General features: G+C 33.7%; 2 protein-coding genes and 1 non-coding gene across 3 annotated transcripts; 1 reads left to right on the top strand and 2 right to left on the bottom strand.

Annotated features, from left to right (window-relative positions):
* Nucleotides 1–3,948: 3,948 nt before the first annotated feature.
* On the bottom strand, nt 3,949–7,996 carry LOC107029680 (glycerophosphodiester phosphodiesterase GDPD3-like). The gene is made up of 8 exons (XM_015231121.2): nt 7,750–7,996; nt 7,387–7,577; nt 5,897–5,956; nt 5,731–5,811; nt 5,444–5,644; nt 5,055–5,150; nt 4,506–4,702; nt 3,949–4,390 (listed from the first exon to the last, which is right to left on the bottom strand). Exons 1-8 carry the CDS (start codon nt 7,862–7,864, stop codon nt 4,153–4,155), a joined length of 1,179 nt encoding a protein of 392 aa, XP_015086607.1. The 5' UTR covers nt 7,865–7,996; the 3' UTR covers nt 3,949–4,152.
* Nucleotides 7,997–9,970: 1,974 nt separating this feature from the next.
* Nucleotides 9,971–10,042, bottom strand: TRNAQ-UUG. Its single transcript has one exon. It is a non-coding gene; the product is annotated as a tRNA-Gln (tRNA).
* Nucleotides 10,043–15,004: 4,962 nt separating this feature from the next.
* LOC107029735 (exocyst complex component EXO70B1) lies at nt 15,005–17,222 on the top strand. Its single transcript, XM_015231183.2, has one exon. The coding sequence runs from the start codon at nt 15,100–15,102 to the stop codon at nt 17,092–17,094; it is 1,995 nt and encodes a 664-aa protein (XP_015086669.1). The 5' UTR covers nt 15,005–15,099; the 3' UTR covers nt 17,095–17,222.
* Nucleotides 17,223–18,669: the final 1,447 nt, after the last annotated feature.

An 18,669-nucleotide genomic window follows, 5' to 3' on the forward strand; every position in this document is an offset into this window, starting at 1 on the left:
GGTCAAACTGATTTAAAAGCTGGTTATTGACTTATTTAGCTGTTTGACAATACTCAAAATAACTTATTTTAAGTTAAAAAAAACTTATTTTAAGCCAAAAGTTAAAAGCTGGGGTAGGGGTGCTTTTTTTTTTTTTTAGCTTATAAGTTGTTTTAAGTTGACCACATTTTTATCTTTTTCTTCTTAATATTTTTATACAATCTCCAAATTACCCACATAACCCTAACATCTCTTTCTTCTATTTTTCCCTTTTCACGTTTGGCATAGCAACGTCAGCTTTTTTATCCAAACGCATAACTGCTTATTTTAAAAATAAGTTTCAGCACTTTCAAAAGTACTTTTTTAAAGCTGCTTTTATTAAGCCCATCCAAACGGGCCCTTAGTAGCGTTGGAATTGAAAATGACTCATTTACCTTTAATTTGATAGTTCATTAATCATCTATTCATTATGTGCCGAGAGATATTACTTTTTTAAGTTGACCTACGTAGAATGTCATATCAAAACTTAATTGATAAGAAAATTTTCAACTCAACTTTGTATAAGGGAATTCTAGTGACCTTGATTCATATCAAAATTAATTCTCACACTAAAGAATTGACTTTTACACCTTAGAACAATCACCAGATACAATCTCATATCAAATGAAAAATAATTTGGATCATAGCTTAGAAATTTTTGAAATGTTACATCGATATATTCGATTAAATCCCCCGTTTAACTTTTTGATATATCATTATATCATTTTATATTTTCCCTTGTTATTTTGCCAAATATCATAAGTTTTGTACACGGCAATTATGACACCAACAATCAATAAAATATGAATGATGAAATGATTTACAAATAAAATATAATAATTTCAGAAATAGGGCATGAGGAAGATAAGGTATGTGCAACACCACTAATTAAAAGTAGGATTTGTTTTTTGCTAATTGGTTATCAGCTCAAATAAAACAACAAATGAAATAATTTAATTGGTTTACTCTATTAAAATATTTATTAGACAACCCATTTCAGGTAGTAATATTTTCAGAAGACCATCATTTAAAAAAGCATATGTAGACAAATTTACCAGCTAACACGTGAATCTATGATTTTTTTTCCCGTAAAATTAGGTATTTTATGTATATATTTTCTAAAATTGGTATAATATTTTTTGTTGACACTCACTTATAGTAAGGCTAAATAATGGTGCAATTTGTTGGATGTTGAGTTACTTAGAAAACTAGGGATCGATTCTCAATTAATACATGTTCTCTTTCTCTTTTTCAGGAAGTTTTAACCAAACTAAGCCATTATATAAAACAATTTACCAAAGTAATATATTTTTCTAAAATTTTACAAAACTAGTATAAACGTATTTCACGGTAACGTTTTAGGATATATTTCTTTTTAAAAAAACTAACAGCATTAGGTTGATATACGTTACTGAAAGTAACGTTTTACTCCTAAAACGTTATTTTCAGTAACGTTTTACTCCTAAAACGTTACTATGAGTAACATTTTAGGAGTAAAACGTTACTGTGAGTAACGTATATCAATCTGACGCCATCAACTTTTAAAAAATAAAATATATCCTAAAACGTTACTGTGGAATACGTTTATACTAGTTTTGTAAAATTTTAGAAAAACATATTATTTTGGTGAATGGCTTTATATAATGGCTTAGTTTGGTTAAAACCTCCTTTTTCAGTGATGCACTCATATTTTAAAAATCTTAGATTTGCCTCTAATTAAACCCCAATGTACCATTGTGAGGTATAAAAGTTATTTTTGAAATATGCAATTCCACAAATAAAATCTGAAAAAGATATTTTATGTATATATTTTTTAAATTTGGTATAATATTTTATGTTGACACTTATTTATAATATAAAGCTAAATAATGGTGCAATTGGTTGATTGTTGAGTTACTTAGAAAACTAGGGATCAATCCCCACTTATACATGTTTTCCTTTTTCTTAATCAATGATTTTCACATTCTAGAAGTTCCAGATTTGCCTCTTACTAAACCCTCACATAATATCATTACGATATAAAAGTTTGTTTTAAAAATACGTACAAAGTCTATTACTAAAACATTCGAGAAGACTATATGCGCAACGAAAATGATATACTTAGTAAAATGGAAAGAGGGGAAGTTGATGAGAACATGAAAGAAATTTTAATTTCCCCTCATAATCCATTGTCCCACATCGACTATAAAGCCCAAATAAGGCAACTTTATAACCTCTCAACCTAATAACAAGTGTGCCGAGCTTGGTAACGCGAGCTTGTAACTCAAGTGAGGGCATTAAGGTGATGCGGACAAACTAATAAAAGTGGGCTAAATTCTCACAATGATATTGTGGGCATCTGTGGTTGTCCCTCTTTAATAGAAGAGGGCTTTGTAAGTCTACAAAGATATTTGTGGGCATTTGGTGTCCCTCTTTAAAAGAGGTTGACTTTGCAAGAAGGAGTTTGGTTTAAAACCTTTACTGACTTCACAGAGCAGTGGCTCATCCTTGCTTACAGAAATGTTGCTATCAACAGATCAGTTTGCTAACAAGTTCAAAAACCTAAAAATGACATGAGACTCGGTCCGGCTTGATCCAGTATTTAACAGGATTGGACTAATATTTTTGAAGTTCATTGAAAAAAAATATTTTTAAAATGGACCGAATTAGCTCGGTGAATCATGGGACTTGAGCAATATGGATAGGGTTGATCCATGGGCTAAATAAAAAAGAGCGTTACTGTATTCTTATTACTATTGTATTAGCAAAATCATCATTTAATATTATTTACGTGTTCTGATCATCAAGTATGGAAGTTGCCTCCATCATGAAAATATTCAAACACTTGTAACTACTCGAAAATGATTGCATGATTTTTCTCAATCTGATGATATATTTTTTTGTGTACATTTAAATACTACACGTAGTTCTTAAATTTATCTAATTTTTCATACACAAGTCACAACTGCGATTGATGATCATTGGGGTACCATTGATGAAACTTTGGAGATCCAAAATTAAAATTTGAGTTTGCCATATCAGAATCATTTTTCATTTGGACATGAAAATTATATAAGAAATATACCAATATACAATGGTGATACATAAATATACATGGATATACACCACTAGACCAAGACATGGATTAAGTCGAACTCAATAGCCTTGATACAAACATTATATTTGTGTAAAGAATGTTAATTCAATAATTGAAAATCTAAAATCTAAAATCCTTTATCTTTAAATTACGACTCATACCTACTTTACCTACTTGACGAAAGGGAATGAACAACGTTTCATTTCCAGGTTTATGGATTGGATTCCGTCAGCCTCACGACATGATGCTTTGGTTACTGGTAAACGCTTCCCCAAAGGCGACTCTTTCGAGTTTCCGTCATTGTCACTGTCTATCTTTATGCTTTGTATTCTGCCTGCCTTCATATTTGGTTATTTTTATTATCCCTATGTCCGAACTAGGAGTGACGGTTGGGTGGATTGGGTCATAATAGATCAAGATAATAAAGTAGTCATGATCCAATCCAACGCAAATTTGTTTGGAGCAAAACGGATCACAACTCTACTCAAGAGTTGTTTTAGTTATTCTTTCGAAATATATATTTAGTACTTAATGAAATTACTTTTTCTTTATTCGATTTATATAACATATTAATTTTTTGAAAAAATATTTTACTAAAATTTCTCATAAGTCCATCCTGGTTACATATCAACCTATTCTTTAATGAATTGAAATATGTTGAGCTAATAAATTGACAGATCAATAACCTGTCAAACTTGAATGAATTTAACAGATTAACTTGAGTTTGATTTTACCGCCCGTAGCCCCAATGACTGAAAAAAAATGATGACCTTTATACCTAACACCTTTTCTTAGGACGTTATTTATTTGAATTATGAAATATCCATCTATTTTGCACTCTTTGTAAATACATATTTATGTAAATGTAGATTGCTTATATCTAAAAACTTATACAAACCTCATTAATCCCCTCTGTACATTTCATTGTTAACTACTTTCCATGATACATGTCCCTATACAAAATTTTATTACACAAACCTTATACATGAAAACATACAATATACCAATATACATACCAAAACAAGACCATCTAATCGTACATTCGCGATTATACAAATTCACAAATGTATCAACTCTGGCACGAGCCTTCGAAAATATGAGATCTCATCCTCCGAGCAGAGAGATATTCGTTGCTCCGATAACAACCTCTTTTCCAACAATAACAAGTGTTCTTTTCCGTCATGATGAACTTGGTTCGAAAACTGGGCAACAACTGAAGTAATCTCTTCAACGAAATCTACTATCACTCCATCAACACCCATCATGTATAGCAAGTAAACCACTTCTTTCTCGTTGCTGAAAGGGCGTATAACGTATTTCTTTTAGTACAGTAAGAATGATAGACGAAAAATTGAACTAGTATATACATACACTATACATTGTATACAACTTTTTTTCGACTAAAACTTACTTTAGTTGGCCATAAGTCATAAGGGAAAGATTGGATTCTTTGATCTTTGCTATCATTTTTGGATTTCTTAAAATGGCTTTCACCTCCGAGACGATGCCTTGTAGGCCGCCTTCTAAGCACAACTTAATCGCCTCTTCTAACGAGTTCCTTCTGATGTCGGGATAAATTTCAGAGCCTCCGTTCGTTAGGAAGAAAACCTGGATCATGATTATATAGATGACACATTTCAAGAAATGCTCAAATGAAGTGTCCATTAGAAAAAAGAAAACTCTGTTTACTCGTATGGTGGCGGGCAGTTAAAGCTATCGTTTAGGAGATTGTTCGTTGTAGTTATGGAGTTTCAGTAACACGTTCACGAATCTCATGATCCTAAACGGTCATATATAGAGAGCGAATGCAGCCTTATAGTACCTTGATTTCATTTGAATTCAATAATTTCGATGCAGAGTTCATATATAGGTCTGAAGTTATAATTCTTCAAAAATCAATATAATACGTTAAATGCTAAAAACCTTAAAGATTGAATCGAAAGAGCTCAACTTTACTCACCGGATAGGCATTTTGCTCCTTCCTAATCAATTGAGCCGCGTCTGGTTGAAAGCCTGAGAACATGATACGCCTACCTTTGGCGTACTTCAACACTACCTGAATCATAGTATGTTACAACAATAATGTTAGTACTAACAACTTTTAGCTTCGAAGGTAAATAGAATCGAAACTAATGTAATATGATTTTCCAGTTCCCGTCACTACAACAAAAACCACTTTTAGCGGCAATAAATAAACACATTAATAAAGAGTGCTAAAGTCTTTCCAGACATTATTAATTAAGTGTTATTAGATCCAATGTTACTAAAGGCTTTAGGCACATATACAAAGAGTGTTAATTGCCGTTAATTAATTGCTGCTAAAGATCATTTTTGATGCAGTGCGTTTACCTGTAAAGCTGCTTGAATAACGCGAACAAGTTCTTCGTCTTTGTAATTTCTCTTGTCATCAAATTTAAACTCAATGTTGAACCCTACAGACTGACTCACATTCTCAAACACATCTTGCAATGTACATAACCGATCATCCTCTTCGACCTTCCATTCGAAGATCCTCCCATCTTTCATTTTCCTGAATAATGGTTTTCCCACCTATTTACAACAACAACAATATATCAGTATAAGTTCGCGAATTTGAAACCATTTACATCACGTATGAAGGGCGAAGAATACGTTACATTTGTTGAGCCATTCTGAGGTCCATATGAAAGGAACTCCTCCAAAGTGAGGTCCGTAACTCTTTTCTCAATCAACTTACCCTGAATATTCATCGCAAAATCAATATCGAGAGTTAGGACATGATCATATTCGAGCATAGTGATAATGTGTTTTATTGTAACGAACCTCTTGTTGTGTAAAAATGAAGATATCGTGGAAAATTATTGGATATCCATCGCGTGTTACCTACAAAAAGATTTTGATACAAAGTTTCATCTATGGTATTTTTTGCTTGCCAATTATATTTTGCAAGCAAACCTACCATGAAGCATGGCCAGGAAGGAAGGGGGAAAAATTGAAAAGACAAACAAATAATCAGTGCCTTAATTGAATTCAAATATTCATAGATAAAAAAAATATACAATATGAAAAGAAAAGTTTTTTTAAAACTCATAGAATTTAACACTTAAGCAAGTCATGAAGTATGTACAAACATTATCATTATAGGTTTTATTACTTCCTCGTTTCACAAAAGAATGATTTTAAGAAAATAAAGAAATTCTTGAATCTTGTAATCCTAAAATAAAGTTATGTCAAATATACAAAATTAGCCTTTAATCTTGTACATGTCACGTAGAAAGCTGAAATTAAAATGTTACCAAAAAAAGGAAAGAGATCATTCTTTTTGAAACAGACTAAAAAGGAAAGGAGGTCATTTTTTTTTAAACGGAGAAAATATGTTCATATTTACTATACACTCAATAAAACTAAGAGAAAAAAATGTTGAATATACTCACATTGTGATGGTATGAGTTAGGGTGTCAAAATCAGTTCATAAAGTCATGACTCGTTTAATCTGTTTATGTTTGGGCAAATATATAACCCACTTATTTTTATTAAGTGGGCTTATTTTAATCCGTTGTTTAATGGAGATTTTTACGAATAGTTACTATAATAAAATTTAATTATTCTTCGTAATTTTAGTTTCGCATATTTACAGATTGTACCTATAATTTAAGTTGTCTATAATTAAATTCGCGAGTTTATATAATTTCCGGTCTATAATAATGTAATGTAATAAGATTTCTCAAGTGATAATTTTCTCAAGTGATACTAGCTCAACCTATTAGTTCCTAAGGTATAATCTTGATTTAAGTTTTATCAAAGCTTCCTCCATTCTATTCAAACATTTAGGGATCGATTGGTTGAGAACAAGTTATTTCATAATAAATTATTCTGGGATTAACTATTCTGAAATAACTTATTCTACCACGTATATGAAATAATTTAACAAACAAAATATAAAAATTTTATTCCATTACTATTTATTTCTATTCTTCACTCAAACGATACTTCCTTTTTTGGTCAAAAATGAATGATGCTATCATAGTACAAGCGTCAATAATTTACATATAAAAATTGATTTGATGACAAATTGGCTGACAATAGTCACAAAATTAGACACCACCTGCCACGTATTCACAGTGGCACATGTCATTTCTAGAGGTTGACAGTAAAACAAGGCCACTTTTTTTAATCGTCCACACTTATATATTTATATTTAATTAATTACTATAATAAAGAAAATTTTTAAAATTTATTTCAAATCGACGTATAACTAAAAAATATGACAAATAAAATGATTCGAAAGGAAGTAAATAAGAAGAACGTCTAACCTGAACATCAAATTCGATAAATTGAAGGTTGAATTTAGTAGCTTCATTGAAGGAACGCAAAGTATTTTCTTTTATCATTTTTTCATGACATGAAGAATATTGCAACATATTTGTCCCACTTCCTCTATGTCCCATTAATACAAACTTATTATTGTTATTATTCATCTTCCCAACATCATCCTCATCTTCCTCTGTGAAAGCGCAAATTCAAATTTAATCAGATTCAATATTAAAAATAAAATCATCTGGCACAATTAATCAGATATATCATGTTTTAATTATTCTAACTATAGAGACATTCTATAATTTCTCGATACAAACTCAAATTTAATCGAACCTGAAATACAAGGGGTGATTACTTACCATGGGAAAGAGATGTAGAATTATTATTGTAAATTGAAGGAAATGAGACATTTTCAACATGAATTTCATCAATGTGTGGAACAACTTTAGAAATTGGAATTGCCTTGAGAGCCATTTTTTTTTTATTTTTTTTGGTTTTGGTTTTGTTGTTTTTGAGATAATGAGGTGGTTATTGTTGTTAAAATGAATGAAATGGACAAAGAGAGGGTTGTTATTTATGGTGAGTATTTAAAGGATTACACAAACCTTTTACTTCAAACTTCAATTAATTAAAAGTAAAAGTCAAAAACCGTGTCTTGTATTTATACCCACTAAACGTGTACGTGTTGGAGTTTTTCCCTCTTCAATTTTCGTTCTTTTTTAAGTCGTTGTGGTCAGATATTTTAATTTTAATTAGAAATTTTAGATTTAAATTTTAGATACATAGAAAATTTTATTAGAAGGGTTTTTTATTTTTCAAATAAGTTTTGTAAGTTGTAATACACTGTCTAAATATAATTAAAGTTTTAATACGAACTCCAAATACTAAATAAAATGTAATTGTAGCTTGAATTACACGTGTATTAGATAATATGTAAGCTCCTTGAAATTGACTTTTATTTAAAAGGTAATTTGTCATTTAAGACTTTTTTACTTTATCATCTAAATATAGTTAGAGTTTTAATACAAATTTCAAATATTAAATAAAAAAATAATTATAGCTTGAATTACACGTGTATTAGATAATATGTAAGCTCTTTGAAATTGACTTTGAATTAAAGGGTAATTTGTCATTTAAGACTTTTTTACTTTATAATTAAATGTTTAAATTATTTTGTAGTAAACGTTAATATTGTGTGTATTGTGTATTTTTTTTTTATGGACAAAAAGGATACTATATCTCTGCTCTTTCCAATAGGTGGGGTAGGCTTCACAGAAATTCACCATATTTTGTTGTTATTTTTTCAGTTTGTTATATATTTAAAAATTATATAAAAGATATTATAAATCGTAAAATAATTTCAAAAGATAAAATTGGTTGCCTCTTAATATTTCATCTGTGTACATAAAAGGATAATATATATTATTAAAAATTACAATTAATAATATTATAAATCACAAATTAACAAAATTTGAGTATTTAAAAAACATATAAAACATATTGACTTAAATTTTAAATATATTGTATAAAATAAATAAAAAAAATAACATATATTAAACCTGTGTAGTAAATAACTCTAGAGAATAGAGATTGATCAAGACTTTACTAGAAGAGTCAAGAATTGACACATGATGTACAAATATTTACATAGAAGTTTCCTATTCTTTCTCGAATCAGCTGAAACATATATAGACAAGTACTTGGGAGAGGGTTCATATTTGTCTCCATACTTTTTAGATGGTGCATAATTTTGCTATCGTTAAAATTTTAGTTCATTTATATTCGTTGTTATTAGCATATTGTCTCATATTTATCTTTATAATTATGATATATAATTCTTTGGGATAGCTCAGTTGGTTTGGAAGGTGGCTATTTACACGGATGATCCCGGGTTGATTTCCCCTTAATGCCTTTTGAATCGAGTCTGTCGCATAGAGCTTGCCTAGTGCGGTGTGGTTTGCAAGCCAAGGGCGGACCTAGAGTCTGCCGAGGGGGTTCACCCGAACCTCCTCGGCAAAATAATTCTTTGTATATTTAAGGTAGTTTTAAGAATTTTTAAGTTTATGTGTTAATTTTGAACCTCTTGAATAAAAAATTAGAGATTGATTTAGTGATTGAAGGGTTCAAACCTCTAATCTTAAGCACTACTCTCTCTTTTTTCAAACCCCCTCATTTTCATGGATCTGCCACTGTGGCAGGCTATTACACACTGGAGGGTTTACCCAGTTCGAACAAAGTGCTCACCTGAGGGGCAGAGGTCGTAACGGCTGCGGGTTGTCCTAGGGTTCCAAAAAAAGAAAAAAATATGCACAAATTTCATAGTATTAAAAGTTAATTACATTATATCTTTATTCTTTTTTTAGATTATCAGAATAAATTCGAACCTGAACAGGCAAATACATTCCAAAAACATTCCGAATTATCACATCCTGATTTCGCATACCTTGTTTAACGTCCGAATACATCCGGTACGTTCCAAAAACATTCCGAATTATCACATCCCGATTTCAAATACCTTGTTTAACGTCCGGATACATCCGGTACGTCCCGATACATATAATGAGAAGAGAAAAAAAAAAAAGGTCCTACCGGGAGTCGAACCCAGGTCGCTGGATTCAAAGTCCAGAGTGCTAACCACTACACCATAGAACCTGTTTGTTTAAGCAAGTCACTATTTATTATATACTATATAAATAGGTTAATTTTAATCCTAGGTTATGCATATATAAAAGTATTATATTCCCTTCAAAGGATCTAGAATATCTAGTAAAACTTTTAATATTCATAAATATATCAAAATATATGTCACAATTTTCTTGATAATCAAATACTTCAAAAGATTCACAAATACTTCCATGGAGATTCAATTCAGATAATCCATGAAAATATAGAGAGAAGAATTAAGGGACAAACAAAATTGTACCCGTATAATTTATCAATAAATTAAAATCATGTTTCTTCATATTTATTTGTGATTATAATTTACGTTCTATCACTTTAATATTGCATATAAGGGGTATTTGGATTGAAGTCCTGAATTTCCATGTCTATTTTTTTTAAAAAGAAAAACGAAAAGAACTTTGAAGGTAAAAGCTCGAATTAAATCGTGTAAATAATCCAAAATAAAGTTTTTAACCTCATTGATTCGTTATTAATTCGTTAAAAAAAGGTACAAACCATGTGAAATAGAAGTAGGGTGTGGAGAAATCTTTTTAACCCATAAATTGCACATAAAAATATATCATTGGGTTAACAGTATTTGTAATAGTTATTTAGTGGGTTATCGGTTTGATTTTTGATTTTATGATTTCAATTAATGATAAAAAAATATTATTCGGTTAATATTTCTGTAATTTTATTTAGTTGGTCGATTTTCAATTTTATGGTTTTGATTGATAGTTAAATCGATAACCTAATAAGATTATATTAAAGTTACAATTTTACTCCTAATTATACATATTAATGACACTATCTATCTTCTCGACACAAACTAGTATTACCTTCTCTCTTTTAAATTTTATGAAATTTTGATTGTGGTAAAGATAGACAGTTAACATTGTTTCTACAATTTATTGCATGAGTTTTGCTACAATTTTATTTTATGAACATGTGTATATATGATTATATGAACTTTTTTAATCGGTTAAATCGAAGTCGAATCTTTAAGAATTAGAGAATCGATAATAAATCTTATTTATTTGATTATTGATTTAGCATGTTCACGAATCAAAAACGTTAAACCCCAATAATACAAAAAATCAAACTGATTGATCAATGACCACCACTACGTAGAAGCCCAAAAACTCAAGAACAAAATTTAGTTTCTTGCGAACATTGATTTTTAAATATTCAAAAAGTTTCAAGATGATTGCGATCATCGACGACCTAGGTGTTGGGCTTTGTGGAGGCTTGTGAGCCGGCCCGACCCATTACTGAAACCCTAGGTTAACCATTTGGCTTTCCTATAAATATGATCCTTGTATTTGTAATTCCACAGCAGCACAAGTGAAATAAAAATCCTCCTGTTACAGTCGTGGAGTAGGGAAACCGAACCACGTTAAATTCTTGTGTGTCCCGTTTGTGTTCCGTTTCTCTTTTCTCTAGATTATTTGTGTGTGTTGTGTGTTTAATTCCCAACAATTGGTATCAGAGCGAGGTTTCAACAACATTGTAACACAAACTGTGAGAAATTGTCACCTAGGGTTCTTGTGTGAAGAACTGTGTGCAGGGAGGAGTAGCCGCCGTTACCGTGTGGGTAACCTCAAGCAGCAGCCGGCTAGGAGAACCGCGCAGGGTGCGAACAGCCGTCGTCCGTGTGCTGTCCGTCGCGCCGTTCCAGTGGCCGCCGCGTCGAGGAGCCTCAGATCCAGCCGCGAGCGTCCAGATCGTGAGCATCGTCCAAATCGCCGCCCGCTGTCTGTAGACGCCGTTAAGGGAATTGCCGAAGTCCTTTGAGATGGCAGAAGATGGGAAGTTCCGAATTGAGAAGTTCGATGGTACAGATTTCAGTTGGTGGAAGATGCAGATTGAAGATTTGCTGGTTCAGAAAGATTTGGACGTAGTGTTGGGTGACAAGCAAGGAAAATTGTCTGATGCAGAGTGGGCAGTTTTGGATCGGAAAGCTATGTCAGTTATCCGACTCTCGTTGACCAAGAATGTTGCGTTCAACATTCTTAAGGAGAAGACAGCGAAAGGCATCTTGGAAGCCTTGTCTAACATGTACGAGAAGCCATCTGCAGCAAACAAAATTTTTCTGATTAGAGAGTTGGTGAACACAAAGATGAAGGAAGGCAGTTCAGTTACCGAGCACATCAACTCATTGAATTCGATCTTAGCCAGACTTTTGTCAGTTGGCATTAAGTTCGATGATGAAGTTCAAGCTTTACTACTGTTATCATCATTGCCTGACAGTTGGTCCGGAACGGTTACAGCAGTTGCCAGTTCAGTGGGACCTAATGGATTCACCTTTGAGAAGATTCGTGATCTCGTTCTTGGCGAGGATGTCAGAAGAAGGAGTTCTGGAGAATCATCAGGTGATATGCTAAACGTCGTCAGAGGCAGAGGAAATAACAGAGGTAGTGGGAGCAGGAACCGAAGAAGGAGTCAGTCAAAGGCTCGGGATGGCTCAGGTGTAACATGTTGGAACTGCAAGGAGGTGGGGCATTTCAGGAATCAATGCCAGAAAGACAAACAAGTCAACATTGCAGAAGACAGCGTCAACGAGGATTTGTTTATCTGTTGCGCGGAGAGCAATGTGGATTCCTGGGTCATGGATTCTGGTGCTTCTTTTCACGCTACCCACAGCAGTGAAGCATTGCAGAATCTGGTTATTGGAGACTTTGGAAAGGTAAGGCTTGCAGACGATAGAGCTCTTGATGTTACGGGCATGGGTGACATGGTGCTGAAGACGCCAGTCGGTTTCTGGACCTTGAAGGATGTCAGAGTTGTTCCAAGCTTGACGAAAAGTTTGATTTCTGTTAGGCAGTTGGATGAACAGGGACATCATGTGAAGTTCGGAAATGGGCAGTGGAAGGTCGTGAGGGGCAATCTTGTCATGGCTCGTGGAACAAAAAGAGGATCGTTGTATATTGTCGGATTACCGTCTGAGGGAGTGACCGTCCCAGTTCAGAAGAAAAACAAAGTCCGGTTCACAGAATCTCGTGGGCAGAAGAAGGTTGTCTTTGCAAGAAAGAAACCCAGAGCCACAGGTCAGATTCAGGATGAACGAGCAAGGAAAGGTTCAGGAAGACCAGTCAGAGGCGTTTGTGGCAGTGGGAGCACCGGCCGTGCTTCAGCCAAGGCTCCTAGAAGACAGTGGGTCAAGAGAACCAGTATTCCAGCTGTTGATACGTCTCCAGAAAATTTCTTGCTGAGTATGGAGAGTGTTTGTTCTCAGGGAGTTCTAGGATCCGGCAGTTCGTGTCTCAAGTGGGAGCCGGTAGGGACCGAGGACGAGTCAAGGGCAGTTTCAGCCGTGACTGATGTGTTGAAGCTTCGGGGAGCTTCAACGGGCCTTTCAGTTGACTGATGAGAAGGCCGCTGTAGCAGGAGAGAGTTGAAAAAGATTACTAGACATACAAGTGTTCTAAGTGGATGACAGTTGAAATTCTTCAAGCCTCCAAGTGGGAGATTGTTGGGCTTTGTGGAGGCTTGTGAGCCGGCCCGACCCATTACTGAAACCCTAGGTTAACCATTTGGCTTTCCTATAAATATGATCCTTGTATTTGTAATTCCACAGCAGCACAAGTGAAAATAAAATCCTCCTGTTACAGTCGTGGAGTAGGGAAACCGAACCACGTTAAATTCTTGTGTGTCCCGTTTGTGTTCCGTTTCTCTTTTCTCTAGATTATTTGTGTGTGTTGTGTGTTTAATTCCCAACACTAGGCTTCCTCGCAAATCATCTCTTCATGTTCACGAACACGAGTTGGTCAAAGTCTTTAGGACTTTCAAGGTATAACCTTCACGATAACGGATAAATATGTCAAATAAGTGAGTTGAGCTGAATATGGACAAACAAAATTAGCTAAGTTATAAATAAACGAGTTATTGACCAACTCAAAAGCTAATTGGGTTGAAATGCATTGAGTTAAAATGAGTGGTTTATTGACCAGCCCAAAAGCTAATTGGGCTAAAATGCATTGAATTTAAATGGGCTAAAATGTCAACTACTTCTAAGTTTTAGTTGGTGTATTTATTTTATTTATATAAATTTTCAATAGCTAAAAAAATTATTATTTTTCTTTATTATGCCTATATTATTAAATTAAATAAATATTTGGACAAAAATTTTCATGAGTCAATTCAGAAAATATCCAATTCTTAATGGGGTGAAATGAGTCTAGCTAATAAATGATCGGATCAATAATTCATTCAAATTTAAATGATTCTGAAGGATTATATCGGTTGAATTTGATTTCGCCACACCTAATCACAGACCTTTCACTTGTCAACATCTCTAGGGATCAAGGCTCAGGACATCGCTATTATGACGCTAGTCAAGTCTCTCATCTCCGCGATCTCAGTCGCATCCAGTGGCGGAGCCACCTTACAATGAGGGGAAAAACTATATGATTCATACATAGTTAAAATAATTTTTTAGATATATATGGTAGATGTCAAACTCCCTTCGACTATTTCGTGTGTCTGTTTTTTTAGTTTTTAGATTTCGAAGCCCCTTATCGAAAATCCTAATTTCGCCACTGATCGCATCAACTTAAAACTGATCCAACACACGTCCGAACCCCTCGAGTCTCATCTCAAACCATCCTACAAGTTATATACCAAAGTTTATAAATACTCAAAACATGGTGTTTGGTTGTTACAACCCCCTCCCTACCTATCCTAATTTCATTATCATTATTCGAATCTGAGACCTATAATTAAGAACGAAAGTATGTTTATCATCCCACTACACGTGGACTAGTAAGTAGTGGGCAACCATTACTAATAAAATCCAACCCAACCATTGCTAACACAAAAAATAAAGTCGTGTGAAGCACAATTATCTATCTAAAACTTGTCAACCGGGTCAATTGTCAACTTGTACCAACCAATTGTTCCCATAAACTCGTTCTATCACAAAAATTAAACATCATCCTTTCATCATTCTCAATCAACTTTGTTCATTCCTCTCATTTTTTTCATCACTTAACATCATCATTATTTTCAATCTATTAACTTGATCTACAAAATTTCGTTATATCGAAAAAATGGTGAAGAATCACCTAGATAAAAATGGTAGCTTCACAGGCAGCCCGAAACCACCTCATCCAACCACGTCAACTGATCCACATTCGCGAAAAGGCAGCCAGGAAGAATTGGATCACTCCTTGAATCATCACAACGAGGATGTCAAGAAGCTATCGGATGATATTGATCGATTCATCGATGAGCTTTCAACATGTCATGATAAATCAAATCCCCCTGAAGTCCCTGAAACCATTGAGACATTCTCAAAAATCATCGAATCGAAAATCAGCAAGCATAGTACTAGTGAAAATTCGTCCACTAGGTTATGCAAGATGACGGAGGAGGACAATTTTTTCGTTGAAGCTGTGACACGTTTATCCAAATTGACTAATTCCTTGAGTGAATTTCCATTAGGTTCAACGACCACTAGGTCGTTGAACAGAACGAGCATGGTCCTACAACGGGCCATGACGTTAATGGAAGAGGATTTGAGAGCCTTGTTAGAAGATTCTTCTTCAAGTCATGTTAAAGTTCATAAAAACTCTTCTTTTAATTCAAACAGGCTATTAGTAGATGGGGAACTATGTAGTTTAACCCTATCTGAATCGAGTGGAGAGGAGGAATATCCGTCATTTCCTCCTGACGTGGTGACAAGAATGAACAGAATAGCCTCTACCATGATCGTGGCGGGGTATGAAACAGAATGTTGTCAAGTGTACTCGATTACGAGGAGAAATGCATGTTTTGAACGAATGAAGAAGCTGGAATTCGAGAAGATCAATATGGAGGACGTTCAAAGAATGCAATGGGATTCTTTAGAAGGAGAGATCACACGGTGGATCAGAGCTGTAAAAAGTTGCTCAACAACTCTGTTCCCCGGTGAAAAGAGACTCGGGGACTCTGTTTTCTCCGAGTCTCCAATGAATTCTCAAACCCTATTTAGCAACCTAGCTCGCGCAATTGTCATTCAGCTTCTCGACTTTGCTGAGGCTGTAACCATGACCAAACGCTCCGCGGAGAAACTCTTCAAATACCTAGACATGTATGAAGCTTTGCGTGATCTCATTCCATCCATCAAAAACTCGTGCTCCAATGAACGTGAGAACGAATTGAGTTCGGAGATTCAAGCTACAATAGACAGGTTAGGTGAATCAGCTGTAAGTATATTTAGTGATCTCGAAAATTCCATAAAGAACGACGTTGCAAGGACACCCGTCCCTGGTGGTGCAGTGCACCCCCTAACGCGTTACGTCATGAATTACTTAAAATATGCTTGTGAATACAAAATCACCCTAGAACACATCTTCCAGCAACACGTAAAATTCGAAGAATCCAATGCTAATGTCGATGCCAATTCCCCTGCCAAATTTAAGCCAATATTGGAGGTAGAAGCAGAGAACGATAGCCCACATTGTAACTCCGAGACAACGCCATTCTCAATACAACTAGTGACGATTATGGACCTTCTCGACACAAATCTCGAAGCTAAATCAAACCTTTACAGAGACCCTGCGTTACGCGATATTTTCCTAATGAACAATGGTAGGTACATTTTACAAAAAGTGAAAGGTTCCGCGGAGATTCATCAAGTGATGGGCGATACGTGGTGTAGGAGACGATCAACGATCGTTAGACATTACCACAAGAACTATCAAAGGGAGACATTTGGTAAAGTACTTCAAATACTATCACATGATGGAATGCAAGTACACGGGAAAGTGGCGAAAACAACAGTTAAAGAGAGGTTCAAGAATTTCAACGCGATTTTCGATGAAATACATAGGAGTCAGAGTACTTGGGTTGTTAGTGATGAACAACTTCAATCTGAACTTCGAGTTTCGATATCTGCATTGGTGATTCCAGCTTATAGATCATTTTTTGGGAGATTTAGACAGTATTTGGACAATGCAAAGCAAGCAGAGAAGTATATAAAGTATCAACCAGAGGATATAGAGATATTGATCGACGATTTTTTCGATGGTAATTCTACATCGATGGCTAGAAGGAAGACATAGTTTCTTATAATCAGAATGCAGAAAGAGTGAGAAGTAGTAAGTTGAGGATTTTGTATGACATATCATTGATTATTGTATTTCATTTCCCCTTTTATATGAACTTTAAATTTGAACTTTTGATTTTGAAATTTTTGCCCCTTTTTATGGTATTTGATAAATTGTTTTCATATGGATTAATTAAGGAAATCTCACATTTTAGTTTAATTATTACCATTATCCCCTATAAGCTTTACAAATTTCTAAAATTTCTCATTTTCACTCATCACATTAATGTATCTCGCGCATTAAATTAGTGTATCTCGCGCATCATATTAGTTTATCTCGCGCATCAAATTAATGTACCTCGCGCATCAGATTAGTGTATCATGTATAAAATGTACCTCGCCCATCAGATTAGTGTATCTCGCGCATCAGATTAGTGTATCTCGTGCATCAGATTAGTGAATATCGCGCATTAGATTAATGTATCAGCGCTTATATTATTGTATTCATTTTGAGGGATTTTTGTAATTGTAAAATTTTAAGGGATAGATATTAATTTTGCCTTAAAACTATATGTTTTCTGCAATTTGCCCAAACTTAAAAGGTAGAATTTAGTGAAATCTCACTAGTGAATTTTGAGGAGGGTACATCGTTATGGATCCATACTCATTATAGTAAGGGTGGAAATGTTAGAACAATTACTTATTGTAGGTCAAGTTATTGTAAATGTGGACAGAATAAAGGAAATATTTTTACAACTACATGTTAATGTCAAAGTTTTTGTAGTGACCTTGCAAATGTATATAAAATGTATATATATTGAATAACGAATGTATATATACTATTGTACCGTGTATAGACATTTTCTATGTATTATAAATGTTGCTGCTAATTTAAAGGTTCTTGTTGGAGGAGTATGGAGATCTTAGCTCAATCGTTTTAGTTTAAAATGTGTGGTTTTTGTGTGAAGAAGTGAATCTTCTCCTCCTCCTCCTTCCGATTTTTTTGGTTTTAATGATTTTTGTATAGGAGATTTATATAGATTCAACAACAAAAAAATCAAGTGTAATTCTAGAAAGTAGGGTATGGATAGAATCTACACGGACTTTATGACTACCTTAGAGGTAGAGAGGTTGTTTCCGATAAAGATGTATATACATTGTATAATATATAACATTGATATTCAAAAAAATATACATTAGTTACATACATTGAATATACACTTTGGACCTTAATAACCAATGCATACTTTGTGTATGTTTGTGTATACTCAACATATATTGCATGTACACTGAGTATTCACAAAATATATATTGTTATACAATATTTGTGACAGTATATCAGCTTATCGTTTTCGTTGTTTACATATATTATTTCAAATTTAGGCTTGTAGCATTTGTAAATATTTTATTGAGCAAGCAACATAAATTTCACTAATTTAGGTCTTAATTACTAGTTTCACGATAGTTTCGAATATTACTTGTTGTACCACATTTTGTTGGTTGGATACATATATCTTAACTCTATAGATACATGTATCCGAGGAAATGAAAAAGCATTATACATATTTAATTAAGGATCGTAACTAAAATG

The sequence above is a fragment of the Solanum pennellii genome, chromosome 1, assembly GCF_001406875.1.
Source record: "Solanum pennellii chromosome 1, SPENNV200".
Taxonomy (NCBI): Eukaryota; Viridiplantae; Streptophyta; class Magnoliopsida; order Solanales; family Solanaceae; genus Solanum; species Solanum pennellii.